This window comes from Neolamprologus multifasciatus, chromosome 5, assembly GCF_963576455.1.
Source record: "Neolamprologus multifasciatus chromosome 5, fNeoMul1.2, whole genome shotgun sequence".
In the NCBI taxonomy this organism is placed as follows: Eukaryota; Metazoa; Chordata; class Actinopteri; order Cichliformes; family Cichlidae; genus Neolamprologus; species Neolamprologus multifasciatus.
Window position 1 is genome coordinate 21,991,095 of NC_140443.1, and position 23,643 is coordinate 22,014,737.

General features: G+C 40.5%; 2 protein-coding genes and 2 long non-coding RNA genes across 7 annotated transcripts; 1 reads left to right on the forward strand and 3 right to left on the reverse strand.

Moving 5' to 3' along the window:
- Positions 1-1,101: 1,101 nt before the first annotated feature.
- Positions 1,102-8,802, reverse strand: endou (endonuclease, polyU-specific). The gene is made up of 7 exons (XM_085160174.1): positions 8,671-8,802; positions 7,118-7,277; positions 6,827-7,032; positions 1,931-2,044; positions 1,734-1,840; positions 1,508-1,650; positions 1,102-1,428 (listed from the first exon to the last, which is right to left on the reverse strand). Exons 1-7 carry the CDS (start codon positions 8,717-8,719, stop codon positions 1,314-1,316), a joined length of 894 nt encoding a protein of 297 aa, XP_085016300.1. The 5' UTR covers positions 8,720-8,802; the 3' UTR covers positions 1,102-1,313.
- LOC146518624 (uncharacterized) lies at positions 2,022-17,021 on the forward strand. Its single transcript, XR_014874170.1, has 2 exons — positions 2,022-2,113; positions 6,787-17,021. It is a non-coding gene; the product is annotated as an uncharacterized LOC146518624 (long non-coding RNA).
- A 1,544-nt stretch (positions 17,022-18,565) lies between these two features.
- Positions 18,566-21,792, reverse strand: LOC146518625 (uncharacterized). 4 transcript variants are annotated; one of them, XM_085160303.1, is made up of 6 exons: positions 21,719-21,792; positions 20,594-20,650; positions 20,304-20,492; positions 20,014-20,181; positions 19,684-19,779; positions 18,566-19,235 (listed from the first exon to the last, which is right to left on the reverse strand). In XM_085160303.1, the coding sequence occupies exons 3-6, from the start codon at positions 20,403-20,405 to the stop codon at positions 18,921-18,923; spliced, it is 681 nt and encodes a 226-aa protein (XP_085016429.1). In that variant the 5' UTR covers positions 20,406-20,492; positions 20,594-20,650; positions 21,719-21,792; the 3' UTR covers positions 18,566-18,920. The 4 variants fall into 4 exon arrangements, with proteins under 4 accessions (XP_085016429.1, XP_085016427.1, XP_085016426.1 ...); XM_085160301.1 differs by having other exon boundaries at positions 20,304-20,497; XM_085160300.1 differs by lacking the exon at positions 21,719-21,792 and having other exon boundaries at positions 20,304-20,497; positions 20,594-21,378.
- Positions 21,793-22,795: 1,003 nt separating this feature from the next.
- LOC146518626 (uncharacterized) lies at positions 22,796-23,601 on the reverse strand. Its single transcript, XR_014874193.1, has 2 exons — positions 23,134-23,601; positions 22,796-22,911 (listed from the first exon to the last, which is right to left on the reverse strand). It is a non-coding gene; the product is annotated as an uncharacterized LOC146518626 (long non-coding RNA).
- Positions 23,602-23,643: the final 42 nt, after the last annotated feature.

A 23,643-nucleotide genomic window follows, 5' to 3' on the forward strand; every position in this document is an offset into this window, starting at 1 on the left:
AGGTGGCTCACGAGATCTGCCAGGAGAAGCCCATTTGAGGGAGATACGAGGACACGCTGGCGGGTGGCCAGCTATAATTTGATTATGAAGTTGTGTGAGTGACAAAAGAAACAATTGAATCTTTTTTTTCTCCCCCTTTTATTTGCCCCACTGTGATTTAATTTGATTCCACTGGGGCTTAAAAAAGAGGGCAGAGTGAAAAGAGAGGAGATTTACTCTTCTAATTTCCAGAGCCACCAGCAAAGAAAATGTAATATGGTCTGACAAAATAGCAAGAGAAATTCTTCCCTGGGCGAACTTTATTGTCATGTTGCTGCAGCACTTTGACTACATGTGAGGCCTAAATCAGATGAATTGCTGAAGGCTGAGTTTTCCTGCGGACTGACTGGTCTTGTGCTCTTGTTTTGCATGAATGCACACAGACTGGTGGACAATGGGATCAGTGGCAGATCCACCTCCTGTAATACTTTCTTTAAACAGGGCAGCAAGTGTGTCCCCCCTGTTCTGTCGGCAGACCAGAATTTATCCTGTTAGTCACCCTAGATGAGTGAAAGAGTAAAATCAACCCCCATACCAGCTGGACACACACATACACATCCATTTATAAAGGCAGAAACGCACACACACTCGCACACACGCACACACACACACATTCTTAACCCCACACACTGGGGAGTTATACACACTGGCAGCTTTATGGACAGCTGATAAGAACAGGTTTAGCTGGTGGTTACTGTTCAGAGCAGGTCAAGCAGAACAAGATCTGTTAATGTCTCTTTGTTTCTATAGTTCATACTGCAAAAGACTGCATTTTGTTTTCTGTTTTTTTGTTTTGCTCTTACATAAGACAATAAGCAATTGTGTCAAGTGTGCACACGCTCTTATGACTGAACGGTTAGTGTCAGCGTTGTGCCCGCTCACGGTGTGTAAACGCCCATTTTTTGCCCCATTAGGCACAGCTTGATCGTGCCCCTGGGAGATCGCCACATTCTCATGCTCCGAGAGACTTCTCTGAAAGGTTTCACTGCAGATTAATTGCTGGTTTACAGTTTTGTTTACGCAACTAGATAATCAGAAAGAAACCATCATTAGGAGATAAAGTTTTTTTTTTCTTTATTGCTCTGTATTGTTTTAATACAGGATGTAGGGAATGTTGTGACAAATTTACATCACATTACATCTTTCAATTTGGGAACTTGAACTTAAATGCTACTATTGGGAAAATGATTTCAAAACAATTATATAATGAGTGCAATGAAACACTTGCAGGCAGCTCTGCAATTTGTTTATTGTTTAGGGGGAAATGGCAGTCCTTAAGGGGATGCAGGATAGGCCGAGCCAATAAACTTCTTCCCATCTCCATAGGAGGAATTATCCCAGGTGTAAGTCTGAATAATGAGCGTGTTCCCTCCCACGCTCAGATGACACCTAAGGATGATGATAGACAGCAGAAATTAGAACAGATCCACGTTCGATAAGGCGTCACAGGATGTGAACATTTACTCACTGTTTTCCAGGACGAGTGATGTAGCAGAGGCTGTAAATGGCAAAGTCAAATTCCGGGCTGCAGCCAATGACCGCAGAGCCAACCTGCTTGTAGTAGCCGTCCCACATGAACTGCATCCCCAAGACATCAGGAAATGTAGTCCACTGAAGCAAGAAAGAAAAAAAATGAATGCAGTGCCCTTTGTAAATTAAAAGAGTATTTTAGGATTTTTATCACCGGTGCTTACAGGCCCATTGAAGCTGTGGCTGTAGTAGTTTAGCTTTCCACTTTTTTCAAGAAGATAAAACTGGATCCAGTTGTGGAAACCGGAGACCTTTCCTTTCTTGATCTCTCCTGTTAGAGAATGTGGTTTTAAAATAGTAAAAAAAGAGAATATGTTTTCAAATAAATGAGATGTTCAAAAGAAATCTGCTCTCTCCGAACCTGCAAAGATGTGCTCAAACCCGCTGGAGTCCAGCTGGTTGTTGTTGCGAGAGTACAGACCAAACCACATCATCTTCAGGTCCTGAATGAAGTCTTCCTCTGATTTGTAAATGCCTTAAGATATAAACACAGACATTGAAAACACATGAGGATAACCGTACCCAACCTTCAAGTATTGCTGATGTTGACATAAGAAGAGAAAATGCTCTCAATTATGGAGACAGTCAAATGGTTCATTTATGTTTGATGTGTGGTTTACATTTGTGTGCCTGTTAATAAAGTTAGCGCACTCTAGGGGGCGTGTGCGTTCATCAAAATGGCCGAAGGCTGATGTGTGTTTATTCCTCCCTAAATATCGTCGACGAAGTTTGCCATGCACGTCAGATTTTCCTGCGCATTTTCATACCTCTGCCAACAGGTTATGGGCCCAGGAAGCTAAGAAGTCTTCCGAAGGAGTCCATGTGGTTTTGCCACCGAGAGAAAACGCCGCGACGTACAGCGCACTCGGTGAGGATTAGCATACCATGCTAGCGCCATGAGCCGACGAGCCGCTGAGTCAAGTAGCCGTTGGGCTCGGCTAGTTTTTGATGGAGACGAAAAGAATTACGAACTATGGGAGACGAAATTTTTGGGCCACCTTTGTCTGCAAGGTTTAAGAGACATTATTTTGGAGCAGCCTACCGACGCGGAGGAAGAAGACAGAGCAAAGAATGCAGAGGCCTACGCGGAGCTGATCCAGTTTTTGGATGACAAAAGTTTGTCTCTTGTTATGCGAGAAGCAGCGGATGATAGACGGAAGGCGCTGGGGATTCTAACAAACTATTATGCAGGTAAAGGAAAGCCTCGTATAATTAGCCTGTATACAGAACTCACTTCGCTCCAAAAGTCCAGCAGTGAGAGTGTGACTGAGTATGTGATATGAGCAGAGACAATAATCACAGCCCTGAGGAATGCTGGAGAAACATTGAGTGATGGGCTATTGGTAGCAATGGTTTTGAAGGGACTGCCAGAATCATTCAAACCGTTTGCTATCCATGTCACACAAAGTGAAGTCGAAGTGACTTTTGCTGAATTTAAAACTAAGCTGCGAAGCTTTGAAGACACAGCCGCAGCGTCAGATGACAACATCATGAAAGCACGTGCAAGACCGTGCGACAATCCCACGTTTGAAAAATTGAATGACCGTGGGGCCGGCAACGCAGACATAGTGTGTTTCAAATGCGGACTAAAGGGACACAAAGCCAGGACGTGTCAGCGCAAGCAGTGGTGTAGCGAGTGTAAAAGCACCACCCATCGGGACTCTACATGCAGACGGAAACGGCGACAAGACAACGCACGGAAAGTTTCCGAAGAGTCGGGTAGCAAAGACTACGCATTCCGGGTGAGCAGCAAGGATGCAGCGTTCCAGTCAGAGCATGGCATCAACAAAAAGGGTCTGATGGTGGACACAGGGGCAACTTCGCATATTGTTACAGATATAACGAAGTTCAGGAGATTCGACGACAGTTTCCAGCCCAAGTCACACTACGTAGAGTTGGCTGACGGCACTAAGTGCACTGGAGTTGCAGAGCAAAGAGGGGAGGCAGAGTTTTGTTTGATGGACAGCAGGGGACAGTGCCACAAAACAACCTTGAAACAGGCACTGTACATCCCATCGTATCCACAAGACATCTTCTCTGTGAAAGCAGCTACCTCAAATGGAGCAACTATGATCTTCAAGCAAGGAAAAGACACTCTGCGACACAAAGACGGTACAAGGTTCCCAATATATGAGTACAACAGACTGTACTACCTGCAAACAGTAAACACTGACGGTAAAGACCAGTGTAAGGGTTGCTATGACATGCAAACATGGCATGAAATTCTTGGTCACTGTAATTATGATGACATTCAGAGATTACAAGGTGTTGTTGATGGTATGGCAATCAAAGGAAAAACAGATAAATCTGTCCTGCATTGTGAAGTGTGCACACAGGGAAAGTTTGTTCAAACTAGAAACAGGGACCCTGATGCACGAGCCAAAACCGCCTTAGAGTTGGTACACACAGATGTAGCTGGTCCAGTAGACCCAGAGTCCAGAGATGGATATAGATTTGCACTATCATTCACTGATGACTATTCCAGTGCAGTGTTTGTGTATTTTCTGAAAAATAAGAGCAACACAGAAGTTTTTGGCAAGTTAAATGTATCAGGTCTGACAATGGAACAGAGTTTATGGGAAATGAGTATCAGGCACTCCTTAGCAAAAATGGAATCAGGCATGAGACCTCAGCACCATACTCACCACACCAAAATGGTACTGCAGAACGCAATTGGCGCACTCTTTTTGATATGGCCAGGTGTATGTTAATAGAGAAACAGTTACCTAAAGAGTTGTGGACTTACGCAGTGCAAACAGCAGCTGTAGTGAGGAATAGATGTTTTAACAGACGCACAGAACAGACACCATATCTAATGCTGACAGGAAGAAGGCCAAACCTTTCCAGGATGCAGACATTTGGGTCAGTGTGTTATGCCTACAGGCAGAACAAGAGAAAACTAGACTCAAGGTGTGAGAAAGGAATTTTTGTTGGATATGACAAGAACAGTCCAGCTTATATGGTCTACTACCCAGACAGTGGGAAAGTACAGAAGCATAGACTGGTGAAGTTTGAGACTAAAACAAGAGTGGAGAGACAAACACAGACTGACAAGGTGCCAGATGATGAGGGTGACTTTGAGACACCGAACAGGTTCACCAAGACCAGAGAACAGACTGCTGTGAGTACAGAACACACAGATACTCAGGAACAGATCCCGGTAAGCATGTCTGAGATGAGCAGCCAGTCACAGGAGAACGAACTCGACTGCGAGGCTGCAAGGTATCCTTCCAGAGTGAGAAAGAGGCCTGGGTACTTAAGTGAATATGTTACTGATAAGGAGGATTGTGATCAAGTACTCACAAACATGGATTATTGTTACAGAGCAATGTGTAACATCCCCCAAACATTCAAGGAAGCAATAACTTCATCTAACTCAGAGAAATGGGTCAGTGCAATGGATGAAGAGATGCAATCACTAAGAGAAAATGACACATTTACCTTAACCACTTTGCCTGAGGGTAAGAAGACAGTGGGGGGTAGATGGGTGTACGCAGTCAAAAACAATGTTGATGGATCTGAGAAGTACAAGGCACGTTATGTTGCTAAAGGATATAGTCAGAGGATAGGTGTGGATTATGAAGAAACATTTTCCCCTACTGCTAACCTGACTAGTATCAGAGTGTTGATGCAAAAGGCAGCACAAGAAAACATGCTTTTACATCAGATGGATGTTAAAGCTGCCTATCTTCATGCACCAATAGATTGTGAGGTATTCATGGAACAACCAGAGGGCTATGAGGTAAAATCCGACACAAATGAAAAACTGGTGTGCAAGCCGAAAAAGTCGCTACATGGGCTAAAACAATCAGGCCGAAATTGGAACAAGTTGTTGCATGAATATCTGAGTGAGAACAACTTTGTGCAGAATCCCGTTGACCATTGTGTTTACACAAAAATGACAGAAAATAAGAAGGTGATTCTGATTGTATGGGTAGATGACCTGATCATTGCTGCTAGTGATGAAAGTGAACTAACTGTTGTGAAGAAAATGCTTGCAGCAAAATTCAAAATGAAGGATTTGGGTAAACTGAGACATTTCATTGGTATAGATTTTGACCAGAGTGATAACTGTGTAAAAATGTCACAAAAACAATATGTGGAAAAAATACTTGAAAGATTCAACATGCAGGATTGTAAAGAAAGACAGACACCTTGTGAGCAAAAACTGAACTATGCTGATGATGCAGAAAGGATGAGTGATGTCAAAAGGTACAGAGAGGCAGTTGGTAGTCTGATCTATTTGGCTACATGCACAAGACCAGACTTGAGTTTTATAGTCAGTAAACTTTCACAGTACTTTACTGAGCCAACTGAAGACCAATGGACTACAGTAAAACATGTACTGAGGTATCTGAAAGGGACAACCGAGAAAGAACTGTGTTACAGGAAATGTGACAACAAAGAACTGAGGTTGTGGGCATACAGCGATGCTGATTGGGCAGCTGATGTAACAGACAGACGGAGTACAACTGGTTATTGCATAAGCTTGTCTGTAGATGGTCCTTTAATTTCATGGAAAACCAAAAGACAACCTACTGTTGCATTATCTTCCTGTGAAGCTGAGTACATGGCTTTAGCTGCAACCCTACAAGAAGTTTTGTACCTAATGCAACTGTTACAAGGTATCGATGGACAAAAATATCCACCGCCAAAAGTTCATGAAGATAATCAGGGTGCAATTGCGTTGGCGAAGAATCCTGTGACGAGACAGAGATGTAAACCTGTTGACATAAAGTACCACTTTGTGAGGTCAACTGTGAGTGCAGGAAAAATAACTCTGGATTATTGTTCAACAGAAGAGATGGTTGCAGATGTAATGACAAAACCTGCAACAAAAGTTAAGCTGTTCAAGTTTGAGAAGTTTATGTTTGGGCATTAACATGGTATACAGACATGTATACAGTACTGAGGAAGAAACCCTTTGTTTGTTTTTTGTTTACTTAAGAACATCATAATATGAGAGCAAGTGGGGGTGTTGACATAAGAAGAGAAAATGCTCTCAATTATGGAGACAGTCAAATGGTTCATTTATGTTTGATGTGTGGTTTACATTTGTGTGCCTGTTAATAAAGTTAGCGCGCTCTAGGGGGCGTATGCGTTCATCAAAATGGCCGAAGGCTGATGTGTGTTAATTCCTCCCTAAATATCGTCGACGAAGTTTGCCATGCACATCAGATTTTCCTGCGCATTTTCATACCTCTGCCAACAGCTGAGGATGCGTGAAGGTGAAATATCATGCATAGAAATGTTTTACCCTTGTTGTAGAGAAAAGCAAACAGCTCCTGTCCCAGCTGAGTGTTGGACATAGTTTCCCTGACAAACTTGTCCTGCTCAGCCAGCTGCTGTGAGCTGAAGTTCTCTGCCTGTCCAGTCATCCTGTTGTAGTTGTCCAGCACAGACAGCAGAGCAGCGTAGGTGGGCTTGGAAAAGAGAGCATTCTCATTCAGGTAGCTGAACAAGCTGAAAGCAGGAAAAAAAGATTTAGGACATAGAAAAACTGCTATGTAGCGAGAGATTGCTGTGCTGATAAAACGGCTTTTCTCACGGCTTCGAGGAGCGATCTGTCTCAGAGCTGGTCTGAGAGTCGGGCACCAGAGCCTGAGGGTCAATGACCAAGTCTGAGGCTGAAGCCTTGTTTGAGTCCAGAGAATAAAGTCTCTCAGAGATAGACTTGATCTCTGCATCAGTTACCACACCATCCACACCTACAAAATACATGCACATATGTGTGTTATTGGAGACGTCAGAGTACAGATAACAGGAAAGTAAATAAGTCTAAGTTAAGTTAAAACTGTGTGTGAAATAGTCCAACTTAACTCTGCTTGAGTCAGACATCACATCAGACATCAACTTTCCACAATGAGAACTGGAGTATATTTGTACTCTAGTATTACTTTTATGTATCAAAATACATCTTCCACCACTGGATTATACTCAACATAGAGGCAACAAATGCAGTTAGAGAAAGAACAAAATGAGCCTTTTTAATCTCCGTTCATTATAGGGACTAGCCCAACAATGACACCTGCTGGACATATACTAAAACAAAAAAAAGCTTTGCCCATGAGTTGCTGGCACCACAAGCCAATAAAAAGTGTTTAGATTATTTTAGGCAAAAAAAAAGTAGCAAAAGCACAATATGGATGTGTGGCACAATATAAAAATACTACATTACAACTATAATATATCAAAAGAAAGAAATTAAGAAATTATAAAGAAAATTAGTTCTCATTCTGCATCTGGATCACGATGAAAAGCTTCATGACTCTGTGTCAATTTATAAAAGAAAATTTACTCTAAAATATAAGTGGTCAAAGCACAGTTACACTTAAATAATTTACATAAAGTTTGTTGTTTAGTCCAGAGGTCCTGAACCTAAAGGTCAGCCCTCCAAGATAAATAAAAGGGCGCTGAGATGAATTATGAGAGAGTTTCAGAGATACAATTTGCTATTTATTTATTTATCTATGACAGATAATAAATTTAATTAATAAAAGTAGCAGAGTACCCACTTTTGATAGAACTCTTATGCATTCAAAGAGCCCCACAATTACAAAAATGTAATTAGTGATCTAGCTATGATGTTACTGACACAAAGAATAGTTTGAGAAATTCAGATTTTGGGACACAGACCCCCACAGCTCGCTGTCTTGCTGTTTGTTGGAACTCGTTAGCCGTGTGAAAGCAACCAGATGTCTGCAACAGAGGGGCTGGTAGTGGAAGATTTTGTAGAACGCAAACTGAACAGCTAGTAGTGTAGAGACACCATCCGGCACGTGAGGTGGGGTCAGCTACTCACAACACATATTTTGGTCTTACTGTAACAGAGTTCGTTGTAGTCGTTGCAGCAGTTGTTGTACTGGGGGCACAGGGAGTTACCGTGACACTCGTTCTGAGAGTTGTAACTCTCACCACACCTGCCCTTACAAGAAAATAAATACTGATACTAATAGCTTTCCACAAACTCTAATAATGGCAAATGCACATGTTTTTGGTATCAACTATTATCAAGAGTCTGGTTCTGTCACGTACCTTTACCTTTTAATGCAGTGTAGCAGCAAAAAAGTTTAAAAAAAAGAAAAGAAAGAAATGACTTACTGCTGAAAACCAGGGTCACACAGAATACAAGGACAACAAGGAGCTTCATCTTTGCTTAGCAGCAGCCTGATATCTAGGTGAACTAACTGTTGTGGCCTTTCCTTTATGTCAAAGTGGGGTGTGGTTTTTTCCCAACTACCATCAGAGAGGTAGGGCATACTGGTTCAGGGACCATTGGAGGTGGAGTTAAGTGACAGAGCACCTATGCACAGGTTACTCAGCTTTAATTCTCTCAAGTAGTCACTTTTTGGAACATGATGGCCACACATACATTTTGACCACTCCAGCAGGCATCAACATGGCAGCAATTGCATCACGTTTTCAAAGAAGAGTCTGTGGTTATTGTTGTTTGGGCAATCCCAAGTGCTAAATACACCCAACCACAGTGAAGGGCACAGCTTTTAAAATGAGAAAAAAAAATGTGTTGTTAACTTGATGATGGTAACTCACTAGTAGCAGCACCCATATGTATGTCAGCAGCTGATGACACAGTCGGTAATAAACTGACAGCACCTTTAGAGGTGGTTGAGCTCTAAGGGGATATGGCAGGGGGGACTGTGGCACCCCCTAAACTAAAGTACCCTCACCTCCCCACAGCTGGAGCTCCAGGCCTCCACTGGATTTTTGTTCTTATAGAGAAGTTCTCAAGGTGCTTGAAGGAAACTTCAGCACCATGTCCTGAACTTGAGAGAGAAACTGCATTCAATTCACATGAATGCTAACTACGCCATTAAAAAAGTGGGACTTATAAAAATTTAAACCGGGAGATTAAATGCTGGTGCAGAGTAGAGCCATTGCTTCTCCACATCGAAAGTAGGCAGTTAAGATAACTCTTTATTGCCATTGCCCATTCATACCTAGCACAATAGTACAACAAAATTGGAAACTGTCCAACGTTGGCACTAAGCGCAACTAAAAGCAAGAAAACACAAGAAAACACAGTAACTTTTATTTTTTTAAAAAAGTGCAAGAAAGGTATGAGCAAAAAATAGGAATGGCTTAATGAATGAAAGAATGAGTGAATGTTTATTGCACATTAATATTATTATATCAAAAAAAAAAAAAAAAATAGGTCAACTGTTAGCATTGATTAGGGCTATTGCCCTGTTGTAAAAGCTGTCCTTGAGTCTGTTTGTTCGGGACCTCAGCAGCCTGAATCTCCTGCCAGACGGCAGCAGCTTAAACACCCGGTGTCCTGGGTGTGTACAGTCCCGTAGGATGCTGTGTGCCTTCTTGAGACAGCGAGTGCTGTACAGGTCCTTCAGGGAGGGAAGAGGATGACCAATGATTTTTTGGGCCATATTAATGACCTGCTGAAGTGCCTTTTTGTGTGCCGCGGTGCAGCTAGAGAACCATACAGAGATGCCATATGCCAGCACACTTTCAATCGAGACGATCAGCAGCTCCCTCTTCAGGTCCATTTTTCTGAGGATTTTCAGAAAATGAAGACGCTGACGGGGCTTCTTTACTACTGCCGAGGTGTTTGAGCTTCATTGGAGGTCTGTGTCTATGTGCACATCCAGGAACTTGAAGCTGGACACGTTTTCCACACACTTCATGTTGATTCTAATGGGCTGCAGCATGGTGGTGGTTGAGGTGGTTTGGGCACCTGATTAGGATGCCTTTCTCTGGCACACCCATAAGTCGCTGGAGCAATTGTATCTTGACTGGCTTGTGAACAACTTGGTGTTAATTACTCTCTGTGCAACCTGTTCTCAGTTGTGGGCCCTGCGTATCAAACACCCAGGCAGTAGGAGAGCACACTCTCCACTGAGGAAGTGTAGAAGGCCAGCACCAGCTTCTGGTCCAGATTGTTCTTTCTCAGGACACAGAGGAAGTGTAGCCACTGCTGTGCCTTGGGGTTGTGGGTCTAGGTGAGATTGGTGGACATGTGGGTGCCCAGAAATCTGAAGTTGGAGACAGATTCCACCTGTTTTCAATTTATAATAATTGGGGAGTGGACCTACCTGTGCCTCCTGAGCTCTTTTGTTTTAAGGACGTTCAGTTTCAGGTTATTTTCTGAGCACCAGCGGGACAAGTTCTACCTCCGCCCTGTCACTGTCTCATCTCCATCAGAGATGAGCCAAACCCCAGTGATGTAAAGAGCATTTGTTGTGTGGGTTGGTGTGCACTCATAAGTGTGCAGTAGATCTGGTACTGAGTATCAGGGGAGGGGAAAGGTGGGGACTGAGTAGGCCTGATTGAGGCTGGTTGGTGAAGAAGTCTTTGATCCAGGAGCAGGTGACAGGGGGAATATGAAGATGGTCCAGTTTTTTGGTGATGATGTCTGGGATTATGGTGTTGAACACTGAGCTATAGTCCACAAAGAGTATCTGCACATAGCTCTCCCTGTTCTCGAGAAGGCTCAGCACTGTGTGAAGGGTGATGGTGATCCTCTGTGGACTGATTTGTTCTGTAAGCAAACTGGTGGGGGTCGAGGGGGTAGGGTAGATCGTCTCTGATGTGCTGACACTGACACTATCTGCTCAAAGCACTACATGACTTCAGATGTGAGGTCTATAGGTCTGTAGTCATCGAGGCTGTCTATACTAGTTTTTTGGGGGGATGGGAATGATAGTGGAGGCCTTCAGGCTCTCCTGGGGTTAACCACTCGCAGACTCCTCCTGACCTATTGTTTCTGATGGATGGATGGATGGATGGATGGATAACATAAATGTATGCCTGCCAATCTGGTTGATGACCAATGTTCTGCAGTACTAGTGCAGGATGAAAACTAGTACCACCCTCTGTTGAGACCATGTCAAACTGCAGTGACTCCACTGCATGAAGGAGTCCAGCCACTGGCTTCATCTTGGATTTAGCTTCATGGCTTTGTAGATTCATGTCAGTCCAAAAAAAGTGTCCTTTGGATTGAAGCACCAACTATTGCAACATTGGAACAAATTATCATGTTAGCAAATGACACTCAATAAAAATAAGAGTGAGAGATGGTGTTTTAAATGACAAATTAAGAGCTGATGCTTTCCACTTTATTGTCACTCAGTGATTACTTTTGTATCTGAAAAAAGGCAAGAAAATTGCTTGGTTAAAATTTTTTAAAAATTGCCTTGGCTTAAGCCAACATTTCTTTGAAACATTTGTCCCGCACGTTGAAAAATGACGTGTATAGAAGTGTCAGCATGTGATGAGTTGGAGCTCACTATCTCAAGTCACACTGGTGCATTACACATTACACACCTTGTGAGTTTTGCTGTTATTTGAAGCTTGCAACTGCAACAACAAAACAGGCTGGTTCCCCAACCTAAGTCAGCCAGTGAGCCTGTGTGGTAGTGGGCTGTAGTTTTCCTCAGCTGCATAAAGAGAGGTGGCTGAGGGAGTTCAGAGAGCAGTGCCAGGTGGAGCTGGTAAGTACAGCTGCTGTGCATTGATTATTAAAGTTTTCTTCCCTTGAGGCTGAGTGGCCTATGTGGCTGAGTGTGGTGCTGGGACCAGTCTATGCCGGCATACACCGACACACCAGCCGTGAGACCTTGTTTGAAAGCAGTCTTTTGTGTTATTGTTGTGAGTTGTGTGCTATTAGGAATGCCAGGCATACCACAAAGGAGCACATGGCCTTTATGTTGTTTAAGTGTGTGTGCAGTTAAAAGAAAATAATAAATTACAAATTCACTCAAACAATCCGAAAGCAGCACTCACATTACCCAGACCCATAAGTCATGTCACTTCATCACAATTGCACCTTTTATGCAAAACACACCAGTGTTCTTTTTGAGGTGTTATCTTAATGAATTATGTATTTATATGATTGGAGTTATATTTTAATCCCTTTTTAAAAAAAATATGCATCAATCTATTTAAGGATAAACATCTCCAGTTTTTTCTCTTCAATGGAAACTACATTTGGTTATCACACAGAGCTTTAACACATAAAAAGCATCAAAGCTCATAACATATATGTTATAAGCTGTTTTTGTATATGGAATTTGCCTTGAGAAATTATGTAATTTCCATCAAAGTAATCTGAAGTACATTTATGCATTATTATGGGACCCTCTCTGATTTTTCCACCTGAATGACCAGATGCTGTATTTCACAGGGTTTATGTGAGATAACCCAGAATAGCTCACACATGGTATCTCTCATCATGTGGAGATCACATGCTCAAATGCAACACTGACTGAGAGTGCAACCTTGATTTAAAGCCTGGAAAAATTGATGCCTTGAAATGAAGTTCACTTACAAATAAAACTACTTCTGCAACAAACACTGGTTTGGATTTTTCTTGGGATGCCTGATGACATATAAATGTTTGATTTTCCTACCCCAAAAGTACACATGAGGGTTCATGCCCCCCCCCCCCTCCCAAAAAAATAGAACTTATATTGCATAAGTGCATATTTTGTGCCCATACTATTTGCATATTTTCTCAACCAGATCAACCAGATTTTTTAAATTTAAAATCTGGAAAGGACTACAAAATTGCTGTTTAGCCTTTGGGCTTTTAATCTTTGAGAAACACATAAAATATTGTAGTGTTACTGTTGTAGCCTGTGTTATAGCCTGCCCTGCAGTGTTATATTTGATCGACAAATTTTCAACACGATTTTGAACATTTATATTGAAAATTTTCAAAATGATGAAACAAGGAACAAAAAAGTAGGCAGTTTCGAGTTGCTTTAATACAATAATATTTTATAGTGGACAATTAGATTTAAATTCCTTATGAAGCTAGCATATTTTGATTTGGCAAGCTAAAGGTCACCGAGTACACAATGCATATTCAAAATCAATAAGTTGCCATAAATTAGCCGTCTTAAGTAAGCTTTACTCAATTTTTCGAGGCAACGAGTTTGCATAGGTTTTTTTAGTTCTGCGAACTAATTAGATTTTACAGTGACTACTGACCTGTCTGCTGTCTAGTGTGAACAACAGCTTATACTTGGCAGGATGCCAAATTCTGACCCTACTACCCAAATTTTACAGCAGGAAGACATGTCAGACCAGGCAACACTTTCCAGTCTTCTACTGTCTAATTTTGCTGATCCCTTGGGAAGTGTAGACTCAGCTGTCTGTTTTTAGCAGACACAAGTGGCACCCTCTGTGGTCTTGGTTATACCTTGTATACCTTGATTGTAACAAGTGTATATAAGGTACTATTATGGTCCACTTGATAGTCATATTTCATTAGAGAATATGACTGAAAGGCTGAAAGAGGAGAAATGCTTCTGCACCTATTGAGAAAAAAAAGAAAAAGAAAACAGCAGAGAAACCATAGCAAAAACCAACATATGCATAAATAACAGTGGCAATGTTACTGAACAGCACACAGTACTGATAATACAAGATATTTTTAGAGGCAGCCCAAGATAGTGTGTGTACCTGTGTGCATGAGCGCACTTCACCTTGTATGTGAGGAGCAGGATTTTAAATCCAATTCTGGATTTAACAGAGAGCCAATGAAGGGAAGCCAACACAGGAGAAATATGCTCTCTCTTTCTAGTCCCTGTCAGTAATCTTGCTGCAGCATTTTGGATTAATTAAAGGCTTTTCAGGGAGTTTTAGGACTTCCTGATAATAATCAGCTACAGTAGTCCAGCCTGGAAGTAATCAATGCAAAACTAGTTTTTTCAACGTCACTCTGAGACAGGATATTTCTAATTTTAGAGCTGGTTAGATACCGTATTTCTGAGATTTTCAGGGCCAAGTACAATAACCTCAGTTTTATCTGAATTAAGAAGCAGAAAGTTAGCGGCCATCCAGGTCTTTATGTCTTTAAGACATTCCTGCAGTTTAACTAATTGGTGTGTGTTATCTGGCTTCATAGATAGATAGAGCTGGGTGTCATCTGCATAGCAGTGAAAATGTATGCTATGTCTTCTGATGATACTGCCCAGGGGCGATTTTAGCCCATTTTTGGTTTGTTCCAGCTCGCCTCTCCCCTACTCTGGCTCTAGCCCCTTGCTGCCAGAGCGAAGGTAGCTTAGACGCAGCGGAGCGGAGGTGTAAGTGCCTGGCTTAAAACAGGACATGTTAACTGCATTTAACCTTCAGTTGCTCTTTATATATTTAGGTAGGAGTCAGACCATGTTTCCTTTTAGCTGAGAAACATTACACCCAGGTAACCTGCAGTGTTGAAAACGTGTTTTCCAACGATGTTTGCTACCCTACAATCCGTCCAACTCTGTAGTAAAATCAGCAACATTTGACCGTCCTGTTGCTCCCATTGAAATTTATGCAGCCTATTTAAAATCTAAAACTTAAAATTGTCCGTAGCCTACTGTTGTTGCCACTGTCCTGTTTGAAATGGAATGAGAGAAGTTGGTTATTTTGTCATATGTGCATGTGCCGATATTAAACCCAGGAACAACATTCAGGTAAAAGTGTAAGAACAAATGATCCGTCAATAAAGGATAATGTTGGATCAGTGTTTCAATATTTATATCTTTTATTAGATGTTCATGTGGTTTGGTTATTTGCCTTTTGGTTGAAAGTAAACTGTAAGAGGACTTTTTTTTTTTATTAGTGATCTTAATAATATATTTTTTTCATATTAATGTAATTTTTTCATCTAATTGAATACAATCTATTTGTGTATGATTGTCAGTCCAAAGAGGGAGAGAGGAGGAAAGAGGGGAACGTGAGGAGAAAGTACAAGGTCAGGAAGAACCAGGTAAGAAAACAGACAGGGAATAGTGACAGGCACAACAGAAACTGTTAAAATGCTTGAGATAGTTCACCAAAACTGATTTGCCAACCTCAAGGTGAGGCAACATAGGTTAAAATAAAAGAAAAAAATCTGCAGAGTAAAGTAATCTGCAGTAAAGATCTTTTCATACATTGTGTACATTGTACCATAGTGTCACAATACGGCTGTGTGCAGGCAAGAGTAGGACCCAAACGCAAACTCGCAGAGACAAAAAGTAAACTCAGCTTTATTGCTGGCGTGGAGTGGGACACGAAAAACAATACAAAACTAAACCAGGAAAACTAAAGCACAAGGCGCCAGAGGGAAAAATCACACAGCTATGAGGGAGGACGCAACACTGACAAAGAGAAACATGGGGCTTAAATACACTGAGGGATAACGAGGGGGAATGAGCCACAGGAGGAGAGCACAGCTGGGAGTAATTAGGCAGGACGAAACAAGGGAAGCAAAACTAGAAACATTAACATAGGACAGACTGTGAAAGTAAAACAGGAAACACACTGACGGAACTCAAGACATGTAAACTTAACAGACTGGGGAGACAGAACATAGGGACCTGAAACATGGAGCAGAAAGGCACAGTAGACACAACATGAACATAACAACGCCACAGGGGAAGAGTGAAAAAAAATGCAGGAACACAGGACCTCTTTCAAAATAAAATGGGAAACATAATAAAATGCAAACATGACAACATAAGACACACAGACATGAAGCACATGAAGGACAAGGGAGACTTAACAGGGGTTGGACACACAAGGGCAATCTAATAAACAAATGAACTTAGATAACCTAATGAACAAAATAAACTCAAACTTAAAACGCTGGGTCAAAAGACCCAGAATCATGACACATAGGCAAAGTTGCCTCCATTTTTATAATTTTTTATCAATATTTTCTAGATTTGTACATTTCAAGGACTCTATTTTTGGAGTGTATTTTTATATATCTGTATTGTATTATACATACACATTAAAAGTGAATCTCTGTCCAAGAAATGCGCTCAGTTTACTTCTTACTCACTATGATCATCATTCATCATAAATGCACCAAGGAGACAGTCAGAGGGAACTAGGGACAACTGGAGACATTTAAGGATGCAGGGACTGACAGAGACAGGGAAGAAGTCTCATCGTGACGAGTAAAGCCATCTTGCCTGGCTGGGCAGCTCTCTGGGTGCTCAGCCCCCCCAAAGCTCTGATCCTAGAATCGCCCCTGGTACAACACATTATGGAGTATGCTTCTGCTGTGAGGTCCCGCCTCCATGTACTTCAGTTAATCGCCGGAGGGGTATATTTATAAATAATATTATATTAGGGAAATTTTCCTATACATATTTTTGACCTGGGGGTAGAATTGATTGTGAACTGGAAAGGGAAAATGAGATGATGAGATAGCCTTTATTTGTCAGTTGCAGGTCTTTTGCCCACAACCGAGATGACAGACCTTGCCGACTGTACATACAATACACAAACATCCCATTGGGGAGACAGGTCAGGCCTATGCTTGAAAATGCTTATGAACTTGCAAATTACAACATGATGCATTTAAGGTAACCCTTTTAAACCTTTATTTAAGAAGAAAATTTGTTCCACTGTGCGATGGCCGAACCTGTTTCTTTTCATGGAGATAATTTCTCCTGCCTTAAGGAAAATCCCCTCACATGGAACAGAAGAGCCTGGAGTGCAGAAAAACTGGTAGAGATGCAGTTATACAGTCTACCTGGGCCTCACAAACTATCAGCTAAAGAGGATAAATAAATTAAATTGCTGCACATTTTGCAGACTAACAGTTTAAGATTATTTAAAAAATAAAAAATCTTTTTTTATAACATTAAATGTAAAGAGTCAAATGGGAGTCTTTCTAAAGTTATTTAATTATATTTATATTTTAAAAAGCAGATTTTTGACATTTTAAGTTTTTCCCATTTTCAGATAAATTAAACACGCACAATACAAAGGCAAACAACAAGAACACAAAGCTGGACAACCTACCCGATTGACCAAAATCAACTCAAAATACTCCCACATGACAGAAACTCTTCTATTCCTCGCTCGCTCCAAATCTCTCAGTATAAATATCAGTGGTTTGCCATCTGTCACCATCAAAACACTCCACAAATCCCGCAAATGATTCACTTCCTTATAAACCAGTGAATCAGACACCGAAGCAGTTAGGTTCTAAATGAAGCTTCGGACGTCACTGATCACGTGACTCTGGCCAAACGAATCAAGCTTCGACACAGTGCTTCTGAAGCAGTGTGTTGATTTTTTTTGACACACGCACAATTAATTCTGAACCAAGCCAGTTATTCATTAAATGACTGTTCAGTACAGAAGTGAAGCCCAATAATCATGATTTCACAGTCACAAATGAACAAAAAAGCTGTATGAAACGTTGCCTAGCAACCGGGTTGCCTAGCGACCGGGTTGCCTGGCAACCACCTAGCCTAGCAACCGCCTAGCAACCAGGTTGCCTAGCAACAGCATAGCAACCGGGTTGCCTAGCAATCGGGTTGCTTAGCAACGGAGGCTAGACGTCCCATTTCACAAGCCTCTCACTTCCGGCCTTAGTGGTCTTTGAGTACACTGTAAACCCGAATAAGTTACCAGAACTCAAAAAAATTGAGGCAATCGATTGCCTCAATTTTTTAAAGTTGATCAACTCAAAAGTCAAATTTTTCCAGAACACAAAAGTTTGGATTACATGGCACTTGTATCTTTTGAGAATGGTCAATTCAAATATTTGCAGTTAATATGACTGAAAGTTTCAAGTTTACAAATTCAAAGGAATAAGTTCACAGAACTTATAAAAAATAAGTACACAACCACAACATTTTTTATGTTAACAACACTCAAATGTTTATTAGTTTGTGTTGTCATTATTTTAAGTACACGTTAGTCAAATATGTTGATTACTTGATACTTAAAAACATGTGACCCAAAACTTAAAATTTTTGAGGCAATTGATTGCCTCAATTACACTAAGTATCGGTAACTTAATATGCAAAAGTCATAAACATCTGCCATTGAACAGTATCTTGCCTGCTCCCTTTTAGCACATTATGTTGAAATTAAATACATTTTTTTAAAAAATACTAAATAAATTAAAAATAATTAACAAAAACATTTATAAATTAAAATAAGTAGACCAAAAATTGTTTAGTCAGGAAAACTGTCAGTAATAAAAAATAATGCCAAATAATAATAAATAATATCAAAATGTGCTTTTGGCTCTCTGGCTAATGTCTGAATAAGGCAACAGGGCAGCAATTTGAGTGAATTACAATGCTATTTGTTTTACATTAACCAGTATCAAACAGTGAAATTTAGGTCATCTTGCGCAGCCCACAATGTTTTAGAAATAGTATTACGAAAAACATTAAAACATACAAATACAAAACATTAGTGTTGCTTTGCATTATGTTAATGAGAACAAAGGCACGTTGTATAGTTTGGACCTATTGGCTGAACACCTGTAGAGTAATGCAATAACGTTTTGAGGCATTATTTAGATAAAAGGAGAGAACTTTGAACTAGCCTTTTATAATGCTTCACCCTGCATCCTTCTTTCAGATGAGTTCCTACATAACCAAGTCATTCTTGAGGGTCTGTAACCTGGGTGACAGTTTACCACTTTCTAGACCAAGTAAAATCTTTTGAGTAAATTCTAAAGTGTTGGTCAGGGCTTTGAGGTAGCTGAGGTGAAGTGCATAGATCAGTCCAAACATTACCAGGAAGGCTTCACCAAATCTGGGGAGACTGACCATGGCATCACTTTCAATGACGACAGAGATTTTCACAGGTTGGTAGTGAACTGGAATTGTCGTGTCATGGTCACTGATGACAGTGAAGAGGGCCACTTCAACACCATCAAGCTCCAACTCATCAGATTCGTCCTGAATGAATGAAAAAGAGATACTAATCACAATCTAACCCAAGAAATACAACAAACGACATATAATTTCTCATTTTACCAACTCCCGTTGAGATCCAATACCTCTTTTACAAGGGAGACCTGGGTCTCACTGTAAGAGGTGAAAAACAGAAGATCCATGTTCTGCACACATAAATCAGCTAATTCACCAGAGAATCAAGTGGTGTGAGATAGACTGAAACTAAGCTAAAGGAAATACACAGGAAAATGTTTTACTAAACATCTTATCACTTTCAACAAAACACCAATTCAGTTCATTCGTAGTGAGGAGACAGAAAAGACCATACATGGAAACCGTATGGGTAGACTAAACAAAGGTAAGTCCAAACAGTGCATCCAAATACATGTTTGTACTTTGATGCACTGTTTATATACACAGTAGTATCTGTTAGATACTTAAGGACACTCACAGTGCAGGTTCTGAAAAATCCAGAGACATCCTCACGCAGATAGACAGGAAGGGCGTGGAGAACGGTAGTGTGCTTGGTGTGGATATCATGGATTTCCTATTGCCAGATAAAAACAGAATTGTATATACTGGTGAGTTTACTCAACAACAACAACAACAGTCAAATCAGAACATATGTCCACAAATAACCTGTTCACACCTTTAATACAGTCAGACAAATAGCAAACACAAAGTGGACTAATAGCAAAATTCAAAAAGCTCATTTAAATCATTAAACCTGTCCAATGTTCCACTGGTTCAACCTATGAAATGTGTAACAACCTATTATTACCTGTTCATCGTGAATTCTTAGAATTTCAGCCAGGGCATCTGCTGTCTTCCCAGTTTTTGATGCATTCTGTCTGAATAAGGTCATCAGTCGAGGAAGATGGCGGTCAAGTCCAGCGTAGAATGTATTGGGCAGGTTCTGATTTGTAATCCGCTGAAACTCTGCATACAACTACAGCAGAAGGACAATACAGTTCAATTTGAAGAATCTCGCACACCTTTATAAAGCAGCAAAAAGCTGCCACATGAGTAAGAATTACAATTTTCATTTTAAAGAGAGCTGATCCATATTACCTCAGACTCCATTTTTAGAGCAGGCCAGAGGTCCAAGAGCTCCTTCAGTGGCGGGCAGGACATCACTATGGTTTGTCTGCGCAGGGGAAATGTGGTCTCCATCAACTTTCTAATGAGGGGCAGGTTCTTCTCAGCCTTCTTGACTTCTTCAACAATTGCTTGCCTCAACTGGTCAAGGCTTGAAGGATCCTTTCCTTGGGGAAAGTTTGGTGTTTTAGGGGTTTTTAAGACAACTCGAGAGAGAGCGAGAGCGGTGATTGGTAGAAGAATTCACAAACAAAATGAATTACCTGGTATCTTTATCACATCCCCAGTTCTCTTCCTTGACTCGGTCTTAATTCTTGAAGCTGGAACAGAGAGATCCAAAGGCATAAACTGATGAACAATTAAAAAGCATCCAAACGGTGACAAATTATAAATACTTATTATAATTATACATTTATAATTTTTCCCTGTTAATGATCTTTTCATTTAATCCCCAAAGTGTGAATGCATCTCTAGTCAAGATACTAAAGCCATCGAGCAAATATTACAATACTGAAGACAAGCAGCAGCACTTGAACTTTAACGGCATGGTTAAATTAACAACAACGCCATTTCTACAAACTAAAGCCTTACTGATGAGAGGTTCCCCCAAACATATGTTATTTGAAATTATTTAATGTGCATACACAGTTAATGTCAAAAATGTCAGGCTCCTCATCACTGCTTCTCTCTCCGAACGATTCTGGTTGTTTTGATTGCCAGGTTTGTTTTTTAGGACCTTAGTGATCCAAGAGTGCCAATTGGTTGGCAGAAGTTGATTGACAAGTGATTCCACTAATTAGGCAAAGTGAGAGGAGACGATGCGTGTGCAGTGCTCTTTCATTGGCCCTCTAACTCTGGCTTGTGAACAATGTGGCTCGTCAGAGCAGGTGTATTAGAAGGATGAGTTTCCCGATCATTCTACTGCGTAAAGTGACTGATATATATGTAAAAAAACACCTATCGAGACCGTCGCTCAAACGCCTAATACACCTGCACCACTTATTCGCACATATAGTTTAAAATATAGTGGCTTGAAAGCACTCTCACTGCAGACAGTAACTGCAGGGACAACTGGCTTGTTTGGACCCAACTATTCTGAGTCATGAGAGGGGGTTTAAAAATTTAAAGAGATTAAAACACTTTGTTTCATACTAGGCCACCGGGCGCCACCTCTAGAACAAGTAGTATCTAACTTTTTAAACAGCCTGCGACCCTCATTACAACAACTTAATGCTAGCTCTGCAAGCGCAAAGTTTCCTTTGGGGAGAGCAGCAAAGCACATAAAAAACATCGACCAGACATTTCTGCTATTCTTTTCGACACGCACCCAAAATACAACTAAATATTCGTATTTTAACAATAAACTAATATCAACATTGAAAACTTACTGTAAGTCCAGTGATGCTAGTTGCTGCCGTTAGGTCCAACTTTCTCCAGTCGTCCGTGTTGCCTCTTTGGTCAGTGTTGCAAACTCCTCAGTAAGTCGCTAGAAGTCGCTAAATGACGTCATCACCTAATTTGCATAATTGGTCATGCTAATGTAATTGTAACCTACGCTGCTGGAGAGAGAAATAACATCGTGGACGAGACATAAAGTGAGCAAAAAACGTCCTAAATGCAGTTAGAATTTATTTAGAACTACAAATTACATTTCTTTTAGCAATTATTGTTTTTTGTAATGTCTTTCACGTCTTTTTTTTAGCGACTTTTTATAGAAAAAAAGTCGCTAGGGGGTCTGAAAACTCGCTAAATATAGCGACAAAATCGCTAAGTTGGCAACACTGTCTTTGGTGCTGTTTCCCGCCCATATACCTTTACTACTTCTGTGTTTCGTATTTTTTTTCCAAATAGCGGTAAACGATCAGTGTATAATGCTCATTAGCGCCGCCTTCCGCTTCGGAGGGTGAATCAGAGATTAACTCGGAATAAAAATTGATTCCTGCAGCTGCTCAACACTTACGGAAAAAATTAAAAAAGTATATATAGGATACATTGATAAGACAATGAATATTAAAATAAATACATTTTGTCTTCCACTAATGCATTTAAGACTATTTGATTTTACTTATTTGGTGAAACACTTTGAGATTTTATTGTATTTTAGCATGTGCTACATAAATTAAGTTTATTATTAAATCCTACCTACTTGAAACAACAAAAATAACAGAACTTTACCATTCTTATATGTCCTAACTTAACTGTGTTACGTTGTGCTTAAGTTATGATTTTAAGTGATGCTTACTTAATATAGAAATAGTTCAATTCAATCAAAAATTATTAGTTTCATTTACTCAAAAAGAAGAACATGTTACACGAACTTGACATATTTAAGTTAACAGAACTTTTTAAAGACTTTGAGTATACACTACTTAATCTATTTAATTACTTTGAACATTCGGGTTTACAGTGTACGCACGCACAATTAATTCTGAACCAAGCCAGTTATTCATTAAATGACTGTTCAGTACAGAAGTTGTAGCAGCCCTTGGCATCAAGAACGACAGAAGAGTCTCTAACGGGTGCAGCCATTTATTTCCTCACCACATACGGCTCATTCTCTGGACATTGAGCACCGTGAAAACTATAAAATAAGAAAAAATTGATAACCGTACAGTCCTTTTGAACTGTAAGAATGAGTAATAACAACAATGAGCTTAAGTCAATTCAGGTAAGTTCAAACAAGTAATTATGAGATATACAGTCACAGATTAAATAAAACAAAAGGGGTTACTTCAAACAGCATCAAGGGGTTATACAGTTCAGTTACATAAAATATAGCAACAGATCACCTCTCATCACATACCTCAGTCCGCTTGCCAAGGGTGCAAACTCCGGTAAACACTTAAACACTTTGGCCCGTTTCTCATGGGGTGCTGCTAGCTTGCATGACACACGTCTAGCTAAAAAATAGCACATAAGTAAGTAACGTAAGTAAAGAATAAAAGGTTTTCAGATAGCTCACAATACAAACGCAGCAACATACCTTACATTAGAAACACACTTATCATACTTATCAAAGTATTATCGTAACTTACATGGACTTTGTACAATTTATTCCTGCCGCGATAGACCGCTCCATACATGTTACGGGGCATGCCTCTGAGCACATCTGTCCTTAGTGCGACTGCGCATATAGTTCCGACAACCCCCGCAAGGATGACTTATGGTACAGATCAGCGGTTCATTACACTCCCACCAATCATGCTATGAATTACAAACTAGCTAATCATACATGATTTGAACAACAACAAAATGAAACCACTTCAACCAATATACAAGTGTACAAACATCATAGAGCAGGTTCCACCTGGAC